At 42.5% G+C, this 19,872-nt stretch overlaps 3 protein-coding genes across 3 annotated transcripts; all 3 read right to left on the bottom strand.

Moving 5' to 3' along the window:
• Nucleotides 1-2,079: 2,079 nt before the first annotated feature.
• Nucleotides 2,080-2,727, bottom strand: LOC141619743 (uncharacterized). The gene has a single exon (XM_074436760.1). It carries the CDS (start codon nt 2,725-2,727, stop codon nt 2,080-2,082), a length of 648 nt encoding a protein of 215 aa, XP_074292861.1.
• A 36-nt stretch (nt 2,728-2,763) lies between these two features.
• On the bottom strand, nt 2,764-4,457 carry LOC141619744 (uncharacterized). Its single transcript, XM_074436761.1, has 2 exons — nt 3,903-4,457; nt 2,764-3,663 (listed from the first exon to the last, which is right to left on the bottom strand). Exons 1-2 carry the CDS (start codon nt 4,455-4,457, stop codon nt 2,764-2,766), a joined length of 1,455 nt encoding a protein of 484 aa, XP_074292862.1.
• Nucleotides 4,458-4,532: 75 nt separating this feature from the next.
• LOC141619745 (uncharacterized) lies at nt 4,533-5,554 on the bottom strand. Its single transcript, XM_074436762.1, has 2 exons — nt 5,398-5,554; nt 4,533-5,311 (listed from the first exon to the last, which is right to left on the bottom strand). Exons 1-2 carry the CDS (start codon nt 5,552-5,554, stop codon nt 4,533-4,535), a joined length of 936 nt encoding a protein of 311 aa, XP_074292863.1.
• Between the last annotated feature and the right edge of the window lie 14,318 nt (nt 5,555-19,872).

The following is a 19,872-nucleotide window of genomic DNA, read 5'->3' on the forward strand; positions in this document are numbered from 1 at the left end:
CAGAGGACGGGGATGGAAAGGCTATACGAGAGTAAAGCCTTGACTGGTTAATAAGTTTGATTCCGTTAGCCGGATTGAATTTGGTTCAAACTATCTACCCGGTTCATGATGCGCATGATGGCTTCGGGCGGTGCGCCCTCATCGAGTTTGGCAGGGGTGAGGAGCGGAAATGCTTTCATCAGGCTCGCAAACTGGAGCGGGCATTCTATAACAATGACTCTTCGAGACTCTGGTTTGATCACGATGATCAACGGGTAGGCCCATATTTATGGGTTGCGAATGAATCTGACCGTCTCCTACTACTTCTGATTCTGCATCGCCAAGGTCCCATTGCCGAGTAGGGGATAGTGCCGTTGGAATAGCAAAACGACAGTGTGGATTGGGCTGAAGGTGAAAGAGACATATATATGGAGATATTATCTCTGAATTCCAGAGGATGGAGTAACAAAAAACACACTCCCTCCATTCAACTCTACACTACACATGTGCTTTTTCACGTTTGTCAACGCTTGTTTTACTCGATTTTTTTCTTTAGCTTGATATTTTAATGTATTCCTAAAAACCTAAGTCATTATAATAAAAGTTTGAAATTTTTCTAGTGATATTGTCTCTGAATTCCAGAGGACGGGGTAACAAAAAACGTAACAAAAAACATAAATAATTAAACTTTAATTCAAACCACCATCATAATCCAAATACAACTTAAAATGCCAGATAATAATTAAAGACTTACTTATTAGAATCTAATGAAGTATTAGGATACTCATCATGAATTACGGTATAAAGCAAGTTGTAGATCGGCCCTTCATTATCACCGGGAAGCGCACGGTGGCAAGAATGTGATGCTTCCTGTAATGTTTTAGTAGATGATGATCAAGATGGGTCGCAACCCATAGATAAGGGCCTTGTTGTTTATCATCCGAATAGAAGTCCTCTTTCCCCGCATCTTCCCCCGCAAATCTAGCCCTTAATTTTCTTGCCTGACGAAAACTATCATGGTAGTTGGCTTCGTCAAACACGATAAAAGCGAAGCCTACAAAACCTTGCTTGTTTGTAGACACAGAGTGCACTTTTTTAACCGCGGTGAAACCGGAGTCATGAAGCATTTGCGCCAACCACCCAAAATTAGGGTTTAAACCCTTTCAATTCACACCATAATGAACCGGGAGATTATGGAGTTGTTAGGTTCAAATACCTATTATTAGACTCTTCTAATAGTGAACTAATTAACTTCTTAAATTGTGTTTTTTAGATCTAGTGCATGCATAACAAAATAAGAGATTAATAAGAAAAACAATGTCCCTTACATTGTTAGGTGGGTCGAAATATGGGCACAAATAAGGTCACCTTCCTTATTTGTTCTTGAGCTTAATATGTTGGATGATCCTCCAAAAATCCCAATGTAGAGATTCTCCTCTTGATTGCACCCAAGATTTAACCCTTATCACTACTAAATGATATTTGCTAGATATTTATTTAGTAGTCTACCTTAAAATTGATTACTAATACTCATATATTACCCTAATAATATTAGTAATCTCATTGAACAATTTGAATCAAAACTTCTCAAGTTTTTTTTTTTTTGAGGAAAACACCCCGAAGGGTATTAATATATTAAAGATAAATCATACGCCACCGCAGAGTCCGCAACAGGAGGTAACAAGTTCGACCACACAGTTTTACCAACTACCCTAGGAAAAATATGAGCTAAAGCATGAGCTACCGAGTTATTATTACGACTCGTATGCGACCAAATTACAGAATGAAAAGTAGTTGAAAGCGATAAAATGTCTTCGATAAGTAATAAAAACAAACTCCTCCCATTACGTTGTGCTTGCAGCGCGTCAATCACCTTAAGGCAGTCACTCTCCACCACTACATCTTGGTGACCACGAATCTGTGCCTCTTGCAGACCATCATATACTGCAGCCGCTTCAGGAAACCGAGGATCCCACTCCGAGCTTCGCACTACCGTCGTGCCCTATAACACCTCCCCTCTTGTATCCCGACAAACTACTCCCGTGCTAACTCCTTCCCATTCCTTGACCCCCGCATCTACATTAATCTTGACATAGCCATTCATCGCCGGCTTCCACCCGTTATTCTCACTCCCTCCATCCCCGCTTTTCTCCTACTTGGACAGCCATGTCCCCCCTCACCCCCGGTTTCCATCTCCAAAAGGATGTCCCTAGCACGACTTGCAATTCTATCCGGTTCTATCATGGCCCCGTCAAACGCTACCTTGTTCCTGTGCTCCCAAATCGCCCAACATCCAACCATGTACTTCTCCACCTCCCGCGCATCACCAGCCCGCCAAATCCCCTCCACCCAGTCTCGAACCTCCCCCACCCCATCCGTTATATCCTCCTCCTCGGCCCCATCCAGGTTGAGAGAACTCCACACCCACTTAGCCACACTGCAATCTCGGAACAAGTGTAAAGATGATTCGGAACTAGAGGTACAAAAATAACAAGAAGAAGACTCACCTCTTACTCGAGCTGTTACGTTATCCAAGGTTGCCAGAGCTCCGATACATAGCTGCCAGAAGAAAAGCTTGATGCGAGGCCACACCCGAGTCTTCCAAAGCCGATTCCACAACCATCTTTCTCTCTCCCAGCTCGACGGACCACCTATATCATTAACATCCCCTGCCAAACAAGCATATGCCATTTTTACATTATACTCCCCGTCTCTATCAAGACTCCAATACCAGTCATCCCTCGGCATGTTCGGGCTAGTGCGTATATTTAAAATACGGGTCGCTTAAAAAGGCAGGAACATGCTCTCCACCAGCTCCTTATCCCATCCCCTCCCGCGCGGCTTCAAAAGGTCAGCCACATTCATAGCTTCGTTCCCTGGTCCACACGGTGAAATAACCTTACCACTCTCATTACCTTCGACCCACGCATGCCCCCACGCCCTCGTATCTCGTCCATCTCTAATTCTCCGTCGCAAACCTCGCTCCAAAATCGTACGGGCACCAAGGATACTTCTCCAAGTGTAGCTCGGTCTATATCCCACATCCGCAATCATAAACTCTCCCATTCGGAAATAACGAGCCTTCATAACTCGAGCCCATAAGCATTCAGGTTCAGTCACAAGACGCCATGCCTGTTTACCTAAAAGTGCGTTATTGAAAAGCTCAAAATCTCGAAACCCAATTCCACCATCACACTTGGGCCGACATAAACGCTTCCATGAAACCCAAGATATACCTCTTTTGCCCTCCTCATGTCCCCACCAGAACCGAGCCACCATCGATTTGAGAACGTTACAAAAGTTCGCCGAGATTTTGAAGACACTCATCACATAGGTAGGAAGTGAATTGGCCACAGCCTTTACGAGAACCTCCCTACCAGCCCTTGACAGTAATTTCCCGCGCCAACCTTGTAACCTCTTACTCAGCTTATCCCGAAGAATGTCCGTGAGAACTTTTTTAGAGTGCCCCACAACCGTCGGTAAACCCAAGTATCTCTCCTGAACCTCCACCTCCCTCACCCCAAGTCTCGCAACTATTTGCTCCCTCACACCCCTCTGGACCCCCTTACTAAAAGAAACAGTAGTCTTGTCCAAACTTACTAATTGGCCTGAAGCAGCTTCATACCGTCGCAAAATGTCATTCACCACGCCCGCTTCCTCCTCATTCGCTTTCACGAAAAAATGCTATCATCCGCAAAACATAAATGAGAAATGGCCGGCGCACTGCTCGATATCCGTAGCCTAGTTAGAGTCCCTCGTTCCACAGCTCTCCGGACAAGGTTGGAGTGCGCTTCCGCACAGAGAATAAACAAATACGGTGATAAGGGATCTCCATGGCGTAGCCCTCGCTGAGGGCGAAAATTATCCGTCGAGACACCATTAATGAGAGCAGAGAAAGAAACAGACGATACACAGGCCATTACCCGCGAGACCCAACCCCTATCAAAATCCATCAACTCTAAAACCCGTCTGAGGAACACCCACTCCACCCTATCATAGGCTTTAGCCTTGTCTAATTTGATCGCCATACCGCCTTCCGCATTGCTTGAGCATTTCATATGATGAAACATTTTGAACGCAATAAGCACATTATCAGTTATCAAACGGCCCGGGGTAAAAGCACTCTGATTTTCAGACACAATCTCTCCAAGAAACCCTTTCAGCCTATTAGCAAGAACCTTAGAGACCAGCTTATACACCACATTACAAAGACTGATCGGTCGGAAATCTCTAATTTTATCCGGTGCCTTCTTCTTTGGTATCAACACAATATTAGTTTTATTAAAATCATTCGGGTCCAGCTCCCCGCGTAAGATACCCAAGACCGTCGCAATAACATCCGACCCAATAATGTGCCAGAAAGATTGAAAGAATAGAGCATTCATACCATTAGGTCTCGGCGCTTTGAGCGGATGCATCTGGTTCAAGGCCTTCACCACTTCCTCTTCTCGGTATTCGAGCCGCAGCCTCTCATTCATTCTATTCTGGACTCTTCCTTCCAAACCCATCAGCATAGCATCGAAATCTCATGGCTGTGTCGAAGTAAAGAGTTCCTAGAAATAGTTCGAAGCAACCCCCGCAATCGCCTCCTGCCCCGTCCTCTCAACACCGTTGTCATCAATCACCATACCTATGTAATTCTTTCCTTTTCGCTCTCCCGCTCGAGTAGGAAAAAATTTGGTATTACGGTCACCATCCTGTAGCCATAAAGCCCTAGAACGTTGTCTCCAATATTGTTCTTCTTGGCGTCGAAGGGTAGCAATTTCAGAGACAAGTTTCTTTCGCTTCCTAATATCCTCCTCGGTCCTACTCCCTTCTGATAACCGATCCAATTGTTTACATTTGCGCTCGACCATATACCCAATTTTACGGATGCTAGATTTCTTCCACGCCTGTAATTCTCTTGCACACTCATTAATAGCCGCACCCAACTCACCACGCCTCTTACCAACACCTCGCCTAATCACCTCCTCGCACCCCTCCTCGCCAATCCACATTTGCTCAAATTTAAAGCCACGTTTCACCTCCATCACCGTAACATGCCTCTCCAGGTGTAACTTAATCAGCGCGTGGTCAAACCATTCCCGAGTTAAATGGATGAGTTTAATATACGATAAAAGTTCCAACCACAAGTTTGTGCACATAGCTTTATCTATCATACTCTGTCTTTTTGCATCTCCTGCTTGCCCATTATCCCAAGTGAACTGGTACCCCTCCCACCCAATATCAGTCAGGCCACAATCATCTATAGCTGCTCGGAAGTTGTTCATTTGCCACTGTGGTCTACTCCCTCCTTTCATCTCAGTCGAAAAAAGGACCTCATTAAAGTCACCTATACATAGCCATGGTAAATCTGATTGCCCACTAAATCTGATACCACCGGCCATCCGTAGAAACCTGTAACTCACCACTCTCTACCTCCCTCCTTCACCAGCAGATCAATGTGATGAACCGATGCCGTCAAAAGAGAACAATCCAGCTCCTTCTTCCACATAAAAGCTAGACCACCAGCTCTCCCCATACAATCAACCTCTATACCAAAATACCCATCCAGCTTCTCTCTCACTCTCCGCATTTCACGACCACACAACTTGGTTTCACATAAGAAGAGCATGGCCGGGGATTCCTTACGCACCAAAGCACATAAATTATTTACAGTGTCGGGGTTGCCCAATCCCCGACAATTAAAGCTTAGGAGATTCATTGGGCCTAGCGGGGTTGAGCTCTCTCAACCTCCGCCTCAGATATTAAGACGTCCCCGTCTGTCATATGTTTTAGCTTCTTACTGTCCTCATCCCCAACATCATCTTCACGACCTCTTTTCCCACATTCACCGACCGCTCCTTTACGACTCCTCTCAATCACCTCCCTTGCTAGCCTTGTCCACGTCCGTGGCCCCTTTTCCACCCTCAACAAACCAGGAACCAAGCACGGTGTCACAACTTGCTCACCCATCTCATCCCCCGCTACCACACTCCTTCCCTCACAGCCCATCTCCCTTCGTACCTCTGCCCGAGCATTCATCAAACACCCCTCCTCCTCACTGCCCTCCTGCCACTTCTTCCCCCTACCGCCAGTGAAGTCCTCACCCTCCTTTTCCCCTTCTCCCACCACCAGCTCATTTCCTGCATCCCCCATGGCTTCCCCCGCTTGTGTATCAGTTCCCGTGCCCAAAGATGCCATAGATTTCTTAGCTTTCAAATGAATAGCAATAGCTTGCAATTTATCAATCATCTTAGCAATATCTATCTCAACAGCTCGAACTTTCTCCGTCTCAAAAACAGTGTTTAGGTCTCGTCGAGCACGTCCTAGACTCTCAACCGGAGTTTTGATCACCTTCAAAGGAGATGCCCTAAGCCAGTCCCCATAACACAATTCCCCTTCGTCGTATGGCCCATCGTCACAATCTTTTTCGCCATGCCCTATCTTGCCACACCCAGAGCAGTACAAAAGTAAGCGTTCATACTTTACCTCAAACTCAACAACGTCACCATCGTTTTTAGGGGAACCCTAACGTCATGCAAGACATGAATGCGAATAGCTCGATCAAGATCACTATTAGGCCCTACGTCCATCGCGATATAAGACCCCAAAGATGCCCCAATTTTACGAACATTTGTCTCACACGATCGTCCAGTGATAGGTAAATCATAGACTCTAGTCCAAATTGGGAAAAAGAACAAGGGGACATCAGTGAGTTTACCTTCGCAATTGGGTTCATTGAAGCACCACATAAATTTGTCAAAGTGCCACGGTTGGCTCTCCAAAACCCTAGCTTTGTCCCATTCAGACCCGAATCGAAAGACAAAGAGCTTCTCCTTCGTATCGATCCCATTCCCAATCATTGGTTTCGTGGTATTCCATAACCTAATCATCGAGTCGATGGCGGCCTTTGCGTTCACAGACTTGTTCGCCCATATTTTACCAACGAGAATCAGTTTATTCTTATCAAACCCGTCATCGACCCCCTCTTCCCATTCAAAAACCCTATCGTCACCCTCACCATCCTCTGCAATCGGCCTCTTCCCGTCCCGGATTAAGCCTCGCCTCAATCTTTCTACCTGGCCCTGCATAGAAAACAAAAACAAACAAAGACAACAAATCAAAACAATCTCGTGATCGAAATCGCGAGATTAGCCTCGAGCAAGAAGGATGGACGCTAAGAAGAGATAGACAAAACCCTAGGAGACTCTAGGAGGAGATTTTTTGTCTAATTTTAGTGTTATTTAAACTTCTCAAGTTTTTGGTGAAGAAGAAATGAATATGTGAGAGGTTTTTGCATGTGGTGAAAGTATGTACATTTTTTTATGAGAATAAGAGAGTGGAATAATAAGAACAAAAGATGTTCTCTCACCTATGTGAGTTCCGGCCTCATGCTCTTAATAAGAGCATATTTGTCTTCTCAAAATGTCTTTCACAATCATCTATAAGTGTAGGTAGTAGGGTAGGCATGTCATAAGATGTTGGAGAATCTTTCCAACAACAAAATGACAAAAACAAAAGCAACTCAACCATCCTACCATTTGGACGGTTCATATGAGTTATTTTGGTCCATTTTGTCTTATAATATTTGTCCCACAAAAGCTTATAAGTCTTATGTTTAATTATCTTACATAATTAAATATTAATTTGATCATACAACAATTATGTGACAAATTAATAAACATATATTCACTCAACTTATTGAGTAATATTTTATCATTATATTAACATATAATGGGTCCCATAATAGCTAGTTAGTTAAATTTACAACCTCTTGTAAATGTAAATAACTAATTACCTTTACCTCAAAACAATTAAAAAACCTCAACATAATTTAGTAAATTAACATATTAATTCACTAAATTGAATCTTATTTAATCACATTAAAATAAGATACATATTTCCTCCCATAAATATAAATTGTTCTTATTTAAGGAGTTAATTAACTTGTATCAACATACAATTAATTAAATTTACTGATAAGGGCATCATCCTTTAGGTGTGACCTTAAGGGATCAACTGACCACCACCGTCCTACGACAGTAACGTCAAACTCTAGCAAGCCAATCGTTACCGGTTAATGTTGATCAGTTGACTATTTAATTTATCATCCCTTTCGTATTCTTATTATGAGATTTAATTATGATATTAAATCATGTGATCGCACTATTTTTGAGGACACGTATTCCAATAGGAGAATGCAAGTAAAAGGTTGTGCGTAACGAGAATGTGATCGTAGCTCTGATACACCAGCCATATGTTTTAGAGAGAAATTTAGAAAGAAATTAAAGAGTAAATGTTTGATAATTTAGAATTTGACCTAATACATTATGAAGACATATTTATAGAATTATTTTGGTCAAATTGAATATTATTGGTCAAATTGAATATTTATTAAAGTTCTGATAAAGTTTTAAATGCAGTAGTCAAACTGAAAAATCTAATCAAATACTGACAACGGTTGAATTGAGAAACCGTTATTTCATAATAGAAAATAATAACGGTTACAAAAAATCCGTAGCTATAACATAACAACGGGTAACAAAAACTGTTGCTGGTGTTAATTTAGAAACGGTTTTCGAAATGCCGATATCTTAAACTGGTAACGGTTTTCTAACAACCGTTGATAAGAGTGATTCTATAACGAGTTTTTGGAAACCATTAAACGTTTTTGACAACGGTTTGTTAAGCAGCCGTTGTCAAATTATAATAACAACGGTTTTCGAGGGAAACCGTTACTCCTATTAACGCGGTCTAGGTTTCCGCCAATATTTGGAAAACGGTAATCTAAGTATCGTTATTAAATGCATTAAACCGTTGTGATACGCTCCTTATTGACTGCCAGATTTGGCGTAGTGCCTTCACTATCGGCCCTTCTCTTTTCCCCGGTTCTCTCCTTAGCCTCCCTTGTCATGTTAGCTAGCATCTCTGCATTTCCGGCCCTAGCTTAAACATCCTTCATATCCGTTAAGACGCCCGCCAGAAGTTTCTCGAGAACTTTTAAAGTTAATCTTTTTTCAAACTTAAGAGCCAAGAGTTGTTGGCTACGATTGAGGTCCTCCACACAGGTAATAAGTTCATTAAACTTGACATAGTACTTTTGTACGGTCATCCCCTCTGACATCACAAATCTATCAAAATCCGCTCGGAGCTTGCTCCAGACGTGTTCGGGAATGAACTCGTCCCTTATCTCGGCCTTGAAGTTCCTCCAAGGTATGGCGGCTCTCCTTCGCTCCTATAGTAATCCTTCATAGTTTCCCGCTTCTTGTACCACCATAGGCCCGCTTGGCCTCCTAGGTAGAAAGCGGCTTGCTCCACCAATTTTCGGGGCAATGCACTACCTCAAAGATATTTTCCAACTCCCTTGTCTAATTACTGAAGTGATTAGGCTCACCTACCCCATCATACTTTGTAGGCCGATGGCGTGCCATGGCGGTAATTATGGTTGAAGCATCGACCACCACCTCTCTCTCCTTACTTACATTCTTTAGGGCCTCCGTGAGAGCCTCATTTTGTGATATGATCCTTTCAACCACTTCATCGGATACGGGGTGGTCCGGATCCGAGTTAGCTTTTCTTGGCGGAATTCTAGCTTCAATAACCAAGGTAAACGTCAACATATATCTCATAATTAGAGACAAACACAATTGGCCCAAGATAGGGGACGACTCGGTCGAGTGTCGTCCACCACTCGGTCGAGTATACGACTATACTCGATCGAGTGTCCAAATTTTCAGGAAGCCCCCAATCCTGCCAGACAGTCCACTCGGTCGAGTGCTAGAGGACCCTCGTTTGAGTGGACCACACTCAGTTGAGTACGCCTTCTACTCGGCCGAGTATGAAACTCTCTAGGAATTTCTTAGATTCTGTCAAATCGACCACTCGCTCGAGTGGTAGGAGTCCTCAGTTGAGTGCCTATTGCTCGACCGAGTTCCATATCTCCACTTGACCAAGTGAACCTCCCAAGGGTTCCACATATACCCCGACTCCCATAGATCCACATGTAACCCTGTTTCACATATTTCTAAGCACACTCACGGAAAAGATATAGCATGAATACGGTATATAATAACACGCAAACCGATAACTAACATGTGAACAATACTTTCTTTTCATGGTAAACATACTTAACACATCAACATGTTCACATATATGCACCCAACATGGTTCACATAGACTTGCCTATCATCATTCATATAACCTCATCATGTATTACCAACATGAATGCATCCTTCATGCACAAAGATAAGTATATGCGGCAACTACATGGCACATCAAAGAATGTCCCATTTACCCCACCGCGTTGTGACCGACTCGAACTTAGAGGGCAATATTGCAACCATGGGACGTCTTCTAAGCTTACCACGAGCTCCTAACGACTCAAACCAGGTTCATTTTATTAACATACCTATGTTCATTTGTTTATTAGTTTAGGCTCCAAAATCGTCGCTATGATACTACTTTGTAACAACCCCGTTAATTAGGAGGCCTTCCTTTAGGTCATCCTAGTCAATGGGGGTGCTACACAACTTAGTTCCCAAGGTAGTACTAGTGCGAACAATCGAAATAAAAGCATTTAAGATAGATAAGTATATAGTTAGATGAAGCTATTACATATTCAGGGATTAAAATAACAATCTCAATTATAAAACCCAAATTAAATCAAATGGATTCTAATTATAATGTCAAACAGTTAAGATTAGAAAAGTGGCAACACGCTAAAGTGAGAAGCTCTCCAAGCCTCGAACCAACCCATATGCACATGCTACCTATCCAGCCACTGCTCCCCATAATATGATCGAAAATATCATATGGTTCACCACAGATATTTGAAAACATTTACGGTCAGTCTCAATAGTATGAGTGCGTAGTATATGACGAGTGTATGCGATATGAAATGTAAACATGTTATGCATAAATGAAATACGTTAACATAAATATCCTTCAATCACCACACCTCCAACAAACCCGGTGACGACATAGCAACAGCGCCACCAACAGTTAGACCGCAGTCCGTAACAAGACATTAGGGACATGCCCACAGTGCCAAGCCCGGGTGCTAACCGGACCCCTGCCAGACGTCGTGACACCACACGAGTCCCTCCATACTCAAGTCATGAATGCGTACGTCCCTCTTGGATTGGAAAGCTCCAAGAGGTGACCTAAGCATAAGACGATCTCCCGATCCGTTTTACGTCTCCCCAACAACCCAACACAACACACCAATTCTGAACCCCCGCAATAACGGTAAATAAAATACAATAATAAAATGCGTAATTTTTGGAAATTTTTGAAACTTTTAAAGTTTAAAGCGCGGGTTCATTAAAATCTGAAACATAAATAAAGAATGTGGAAATAAAGTTAAGTTTATACAAACGTGATAGTCAAAAGCGAGGGAAAATATATCCCTCGGATGACAAAATGATAAATGGTGAGTCTAAGAAATCCTAATAAACCGACTACTAGTCCAAGGTTTAGTTCTCGCTAGCCCACACGTCTTCCCCACGTAAGCATCTTCACAACCTGTCATTCATGTAAACATGAACGCCACAGTCAGTGGGGAGTAACTCAAGGTTCTCCCAGCCACAAAATGTCGAAACACAGATTAACAGGAACATATTAGAACATCATAAATATAACTATTTGATGCAAGCACTGAGACATGAGACTAACATTCAAAACATGCGTAGTCAATTATAGATAAGGCATATGATACATATATATGAGACAATCCAACCAAAACGTCATAAATGATAATACAACTATAAACACGATAGAATATCATATGTCATGGATAAACAAGAATAACATCATAATACATGTGAATGGAAACCTTAGCCATGAACTTTGAAAGCCAAATAACATACAATACACGAAATGGGACAACTAACATCAGGCATAAAGCAAAGCCTCCGGCTCAGAGGCTACCTTTAAAGCATGTCCGAGACACAAATCCTTAAGTACCTTGGCTCAGCGGTTACGTTTAAAACATGTCCAAGGTAAGACCTCTAAAGTATCTGGCTCAGCGGTTACCTTTAAAACATGACCAAATACTACAAACAAGTGCCCGTGACATGGCTGTCGCAACCGTATCAAAAATAAACCAACCGGCTCAACTAAAAATATAGTAGAGGTAAGTCGGGTATCGTACTCCACAGGGAGGCTATTATATCTACCTGCTATCTAAGTCTGTCTCGGTAATGGGTGTGGGGTGTATGGATTGTTTTCTAGTCATCTAAATGAGATTAAAAGAGAGAAGAAGAGTAATAAAGGCAATAAAGAGAAATAAGGTTGTGATCAAATAAGGAGAGAAATGCTAGGATGTCGGTTCACCATGGCAATTACTCAATTCAGTCATAAATAGCTCAGACGGTCTAATGTGAGAATGGTAAAGGAAAGGTCCTCTCGGTCCAGTTTCTGCCCTAAAATACAACTAACTTAGCTCTCGCCCTCATTAGTGTAGTCTTACTGTTCATAACAGCTTTATTCATTCCAATCTCTCGATCTAGGTCTGAATTTAACCAAATTAAGTGATTTAGAAGCGTGCACTTAACTAAACGATTTCAATTATATTGTTATAAAACAGTTCTCACAATCAACCATCTAATCTATTTACAGCATCATTAATTCACTACCATAGCTCCCGTAATCCTAACATAGAGAGATTTAGCTACTCGTGTTATTGATGAAACAAACAACAATAGATGAAATAGCAAGAGACATAATATATAAATTAAGAGGATGAAATTGCATAAAACTATAACAACAATTAATTAAAACAGTAATTAAGAATGCAAAAGATGAAATTGAATTAAGTATAAAGAGTAGAGATAGGTTACAAAGTTCGAGATCCGGAAAATGAACAAGAGCAACGAACGAAGGAAAAGAGGAAGAGAAAAGTGTCTGCTTAAGAGAGTAATTTCTGAGATTCAAGAGTGATTAAAAGTATATTTAAACCTAGTTACGTCTTCACCTTATATAGGGAATATATTATTAACACAAATAATATATTAATTAAGTCTATCACGAAATATAAATCCCGTGTAATATAGCAATCTACTCGATCGAAGCAATTTAATCCACTCGATCGAGCAACTCTTCAGCCAAATCCCTCGATCGAACAATTAGGGTCTGCGATCGAGGATCTTCAAATCAGCCTGTTCCGATCGAGCTCAGCAGGGACTCGATCGACCAACTTGGACATCCATACTCACTCGATCGAACAGAGAGACTAGGAAAATTCTTCGATCGAGTGCTCAGCTATTGAAACTGCTCATGTTCTTCATTGATTAGCTTCCGAGACTCCTTCACGCTTCCAGAGGCACAATACTTCTTCTCAAAACCTTCCATCTCCATAAATGCATGCTAAAAAGGACTGAAAGGGTACGATTACACTACTTTCGGGTCCGTTCCTGCAATTAAGGCAAACCAAACCAAAGTAGCCTATTCGGGGTATTTTGCAATGCAAAACCATGATAATGACATAAAATTGCGTGCATTAAGAGGCCAAATAGGACTATATAGAATGCACATATCAAATCTCCCCAAGCCGAACCTTTAGTCGTCCTCGAGTAAACTAAATGCAATATAATGGAACGGGAACGAAAACTCAGGGCTAGCTATAAGTTATCCACTTAAACAGATTTAGTGCAAACGAAACTGACACTTATAGCCACAACAGTCAAGCGCAAACGAGTTGTATGATGTTTATAATAAAGCTGAATTATCGACCTTGTAAGACCTTTAAAATTGGACTCTCACGGGTCACTCTTCTCTCATGAAGGAAAGGGTAAGTATATAAATGTAAGAGAAGAAGAGAAATAGTCACTCACCTAAACTACGACCCACATAGACATGCATGTAGCTAATATGATAGACAATTCTAACTACCAAACATACATTCCAACCATACAAGGTCCGTCAAAGCCGAGGGCTTACAAAAGATAAGGAAAAGTGAGGCGATGGGAAAAGAAAAGGCAAAACATTTATGGGATTGTGAGGCAATAGTCACGCTAGCTAACTAACAAAACCATACTAATCAGGATCCAATTCCCAGCCATCTCAAAATTAAACACAAGTACCCTTCAATTTGGCACACAACTCACTAACCAAACCAAAACTCCTCATAAGATACAAATAAAGCATAGGAGTGAAACCGTCTCATCAAACAACATCTTTTTTCTCTCTTTCTTTTTTCACGGTTTCTTTTCTCATTTTCCTGCTCACGTCTTTTTCTCTTCTTTCTTTTGACGTTTTTTTTCTTTCTTTTTTTTTTTTTCATTTTTTCTTTCAACCAACCTCCTTCCTTCTTCTATAAATTACCACTCCAACAATACAAAACAAACCAAACTCGCAGCAATAGACAAAATACCGCAAAACGTAAACTAAACTAGCTTGACGGACATGCTAAATTTGGTTTTAGTTAAGGGTCAAAAAGGCTAATTTGGCTAAATGTGGAGTTTATTGGGTAAAAATGAAAGAGAAAGGGAAATATAAGCACCTCCCTGCATGTGACACCAACCACTAACCCGAATGTATGACGACAAAAAGTAATTGAATTTCATACATGTGCAAAATGATGAAAAATGCTATGGAAGGAGTATACTACTCTCAATTCCTACATGAACTGGTCATAAATGACACCACTTATATGGCTCTAATAAATTTGAAATCTTTAAGTAGGTTTCCAAGTTTATCAGGTCAAGTCTATTTATTCAGCTAAATTTCAACATTAACTCGTAGATATGCAGAAGACAAATCTAAAAGATATACAGTTTATGCAAGGCTGAAGCAAAAAAGACAAATTATAGCGCAATTTCATCATTGAAATCTACCGTTCCGACTCGACCTACATGCAAAAACAAACGTGATAGTTTTGAAATTTTCGAAATTTTTTTGATTTTTATTTGTTTTTTCATTTTTTTTGAAATTAGAATACAATGCAAGCAGAAATGCAATAAACGTGAATGCAAAACAAATGCAAGTGCAGACTCAATGGATGAAATACCCTCCCCAAACCAAAACAGACAACGCCCCCGTTGTCCTCCAGCATACACCAATAGAATAAATGGGGGAACGGGAAAATTAAAACCAATAAATGAATGAAATAAATGAAATAAAAGGAGATGAAGTAGAAATAAAAGCCAAAAAATACTTACAAAATAGACGAACTTCCCCAAACCAGCCAGAAAACTGGGGAAGTGAGTAGACCAGCAGCTACTTGTCAGCCTCCTCCTCGTCAACCACCGTGTAGGTGGGGTCACTCTCCTCCTCTCCTCTCCTCCTGTGATGACCTGCATCAAGGTCGGCTCTGACCCTCTCCTCTCTCTCAGTTGTGTCCTCCTCGCTCTCCGGCTGTAGGTACCCCTCCGCCGGGTACTGGTAGACATAAGGGTGTGGCCAACCGTCAGGAATAGGACGCCCTCTCTGCATGTGGTACTCATATAGAGGGAACAAGGCAAGTGCCTGATCCCGCTCTATACGAGCCACTCTAGTGCACATCTCAAATAGCAAAGCGTCACGACGCCCTTGGTCCATGACCTCATGCACCTCAAAAGGTGGAGGCGCAACAAAATTATGCGGCAAAACCGGATGAGGGACAGTGGGTGTAGGCGTGGGAATCGTGATAGGCGTAGGCGTGGACGTGGGTGTCTGCCTAGCCTGTGTCTGAGTCTGTGTGGACCCCTCACCGGCCTCCCCAACAGCAGTGGGAGGCCTCTTCCGCTTCCTAGAAGTGGGAGGAGCAAGAGTAAGAAGGTGGAGGTGGAGGTGGAGGTAACCTACCCAAAACAGTAGTTAAAGGTACAAGACGGGGTAAGTCGGGTGAAGGTAAGGTCACGGACAAGGAACCACAAATCTTCCATGTCCGCTGATCCTTTGCTAACCAAAACATGGCCAACATGGCCTGAATATCTATGAATGAGTCCTTATCTACATGTGCCAGGCCGCGGGGAAAGTCAGTGAAAAGGCTACGAGCAATGTGGGTTGCTAACCCACCACAAGAAATCGGGTCTTTCACCTTCTGCCCGACAATGTTAAAATGCTGAGCCGTCAAGTAAGAAATGCTAAGAACAAAAGGGTCACCACAGTCGATGTTCAAAAAACCCACTAAAATCGACAGCTCAATGTTGTTAATGTTGTTAAGCTCATGGCGTCCAAAGATCGTCTCGCCAAGGAGACGTAGGTAGTAAGGGGCTGGGGGGAGGTGGACATGAGCGACACGTCGCTGGTCAAAGGGAGTCTGTGCAAGGGTCGGCCAAAGTAATGCTAGGAGCTTCCTAGGAGGCTCCCGAGGCCGTCACTAGTCAAACCCAACCTTCTCCCAAACTCAGCTAAGGTCCAGGTAAAGGTCGGGTTAAACAGTCGAAAAGAGTTGCACGTACTCTCTGGGTCAGTCGCGTAAGTAACGGGCGAAAAGGTGAAGGAACTAAAAAATTCTAAGCTCACTTGTTCATACGTTAGCTCCCTCATAGAGGTCAAACCCGTCATCCCAGTCCCGTTTAATAACTCAGCCACGGGTTCAAAAATCCCCAATTTTTCTAATGAAGGTCGGCACAAAAAACGTGTAAAAGTAACGTGACAGCCCATCAAACGCATGAAACGCGTACGATGAACCGGGTTAATGAAATATACCTGTGGATACAAAGGAAGAGGATCCACTGAAGTGTCGGCAGCGAACCTGGTGGCGGTACGTGCAGCAGCTCTAGAACCCGCTCCCCTCCCCCTCGTGAACCTGAAGCAGCGAAAGAAGCGAGAGTAGCAGCGGCGAGCCCTGGAGCACGGACAGAGGGTGGTCTCTATACAGGGGCAGTGGACGTGACTGTGATGGATGGTATCGACACAGCAGGGGTCGACACCGAGGTAGGGACAGCAGCAGTAGTAACAGTAGGGGCAGTAACAGGGGCGGTAACGGTAGTGGTGGTGACGGTGGTGGTAGCAGGGACCACCGTCTCAGCAGTAGACGGAAAAGTAGTAGAACTAGAGGCAGAAACAGTGCTACTATCCATCCTAATATCACAAGATAAGTTCTAATCAAAGGTATAAAAAATTTAATCGAAATTTCCACAAATTTACAAACCCGAAACCCTAATTTCGAATTTGAAGAACAAAAACACAATTAAACAATAAAGATTAAGGGAAAGAACTTACAAGTGATGATTACCCAACAAAGGAAGCAATTAAAACCAACCAAGAACGCGAAATGAACGAATTAAAACCCAATTTCCGCGAAACCTTAATCCCTCAATTAACTTCAAAAAAGGCGAAAATTTAAGGGGAAATTAAGGAGGATTGATTAAATTGATAACAAGGAATGAATTTGGGTAATTAGATTGGTAATTAGCGGGAGAAAATGCAAGGATTTGAGGTTGATTAAGGGGTTTATCGCAAAAGGAAGAAGAAGAATTAGGAAATAATGAAATAGAATAAGGGAAGAATGATACTCCCTCGTGTATTATCAATGGTTGTTACTCGATCGAGTGATTTGAAACCACTCGATCGAGAGCTTTCCTCGACATTCAGCTCGATCGAGACCTTTGAAGCTGCTCGATCGAATGCTCCTTCCTTTTCCTTGGATGTTACTCGATCGAGAACATTAAGTTGTTCGATCGAGTACTTTGGCTCTTCAATTCTGCTTGATCGAGTACAGGACAACTCGATCGAGGACCCCTCAAATTGGACAGTTCGATCGAGTACTGTTATTCACTCGATCAAAGGCTTTACCTGGGCAATCTGCTCGATCGAACACAAGAAGGGTTCGATCGAGGGTTGTTCCTTTGGCACGCATCCCAATGGTAGCTTATCTTCCCCAAACCTGCATAAAAACCCAGAAAATACTTCCCGAAAATACCAAATTCACATTACGCAGTCAATATTCGGTCTTACGCTATTTAAAACTAACTAATCTAAACTAATGTCTAAACGCAATTTAAAATGTCTAACAAAACATTAAATTACAAATTGTTTTTACAACGGGACAGGTCCCCGTTTCATCTTCCAAAACACGTCAATAGCCCAGAAGAGGGCTTCTTACTGGAGGAGGTCCCTTCAGCATCTCAGACCGTCCTCTTTGATCTTCATGAGCTCGAATTGGTTGAAGAAGAATAATTTGCGTCTACATACGCCTTCACTTTCTTCTTTTCTTTATCCTACTTTTTCTTTTCATGGCTCGTATCCTTGGCATCGTCTTTGACCGTGAGCTCAAATTTCATCGTACTTTTATCGACGGGATCTCCAATGTCCAATCTGCATGTACCTGCAATAATAGAAATGGCAGACTGGTCCTCCATTTTGCTCCCAATCTGGGGCGGAGGTGTTAGAATCGCAGCACATGACTCGACATTACCCATTGGAGATTCCGTGGGAGGGTCTATAGAAGGTAAGGCATTGCAGGGCTAGACCTGCATAGGAGCCCTACGAACATTGGACTGATTGAAAATCAGCTCCTCATCTCCTACCTGAAAGGTTAGAGTCTTTCCCCCTACATCTATCACTGCGCGAGCGGTAAATAAAAATGGTCTTCCTAATATGATTGGAGTGTAAGAGTCTTCGGGGATGTCCAAGACTACAAATCCAACGGGAATAAAGAATTTCCCGATCCATACAGGTATGTCCTCTAAGACACCTAGGGGCCGTAATAAAGTACGATCGGCCATCTACACAGTCATGTTAGTACAATGAAATTTGGTCAAACCAAGCTTCTTAGAGAGAGACAACGGTAAGACACTCACACTAGCCCCCAAATCGCATAAAACATTATCGATCAAATGGGTCCCAATATGGCAAGGTATCGAGAAACTACTCGGGTCAGACAATTTGGGCGGAGTCTTATTCTAAATTAGGGCAGTGCCCACTTCAGTCAAGGCCCCCATCTCGTGGTCATTTATATGCCTCCTACGTGTTAAAATTTCATTAATGAATTTCCTGTAGGAAGGGACCTGGGAAAGTAACTCGGCGAAGGGTACATTAACGTGAAGGCTTTTTAAAATTTCAGCGAACTTACCAAACTGTTGCTCAGCCTTCTTGTTCTGCAATCGCCCAGGGAATGGGACCGTGATGGGAATAGCTAGTCCTTCATTTCTTTTTGCCAAAGAATTCTCGTAATCAGCATCAAGTTTACTCGATCGAGCATCAATTCCCTTAGATTGAGTACCTTTCTCAATATTTTCACTCGATCAAGCATGTTTAGACACTCGATCGAGAACGCCCTTTTCAACAGTGCCCGATTGAACATCATCACCATTCGATCGAGTAACTTCCACAACATTTTCCCTCGATCGACCACCTGAGATCAGTCGATCGAGGACTTTCCTCGAATTTATCATATTTTCGTCAAAAGACGACTGTTCATGATTAGCAACTTCAATTTTCGGGCCTGATTTATCACGTTCAGTCGGCATTTTAGGTCCCTCAAAAGACAGACCGCTCCTCAAATTTATCAAATTTACCGTCTCGTGATGCTTCTTATCAGGTTGGGACGGTAGATGACCCGGTTGCCTTGAAGATTGATTAGTGGCCAGTTGAGCCACTTGTGATTCAAGTGATTTAATAGCGGCATCCTTTGCTTGATCACTCTTTTGCAACTGAATAGTCAATGGCGGTATCATCGACTTCAACTCGGATATGTCACTTATGCCACTAGAGGAAGCTCCTTGTTGCGGCGGCGAAAATGATGGAGGCTTTTGAAAGCCTGGTTGAGCTTTGTGAGGTGGTACATATGGTTGTTGCTGTGGGGGAGGTGTTCGATTTAGCACATTTTGACTTGTCCATCTCAAGTTAGGATGGACTGCACCTTGATTATTGTAATAGGAGCCTTCTTGCCTGTATTGTTGAAAGGCAAAAACCTGCTCCTTCTCAGCTAGACAATCCACAGTAGTGTGACCGTCATTACTACCACATCTCTCACATGAGACA

The sequence above is a fragment of the Silene latifolia genome, chromosome X (assembly GCF_048544455.1).
Source record: "Silene latifolia isolate original U9 population chromosome X, ASM4854445v1, whole genome shotgun sequence".
Lineage (NCBI taxonomy): Eukaryota > Viridiplantae > Streptophyta > Magnoliopsida > Caryophyllales > Caryophyllaceae > Silene > Silene latifolia.

What these genes read in the sequence shown, in the direction of transcription:
- LOC141619743 (XM_074436760.1), bottom strand. Translation starts at nt 2,727, where the DNA reads ATGCCGAGGGATGACTGGTATTGGAGTCTTGATAGAGACGGGGAGTAT.
- LOC141619744 (XM_074436761.1), bottom strand. Translation starts at nt 4,457, where the DNA reads ATGAATGAGAGGCTGCGGCTCGAATACCGAGAAGAGGAAGTGGTGAAG. An exon ending in ATAGGGGTTGGGTCTCGCGG is followed by an intron (nt 3,664 to 3,902) that starts GTAATGGCCTGT and finishes TGCGGATGATAG; the next exon opens with CATTTTTTCGTGAAAGCGAA.
- LOC141619745 (XM_074436762.1), bottom strand. Translation starts at nt 5,554, where the DNA reads ATGCGGAGAGTGAGAGAGAAGCTGGATGGGTATTTTGGTATAGAGGTT. An exon ending in TCTGCTGGTGAAGGAGGGAG is followed by an intron (nt 5,312 to 5,397) that starts GTAGAGAGTGGT and finishes GGCTATGTATAG; the next exon opens with GTGACTTTAATGAGGTCCTT.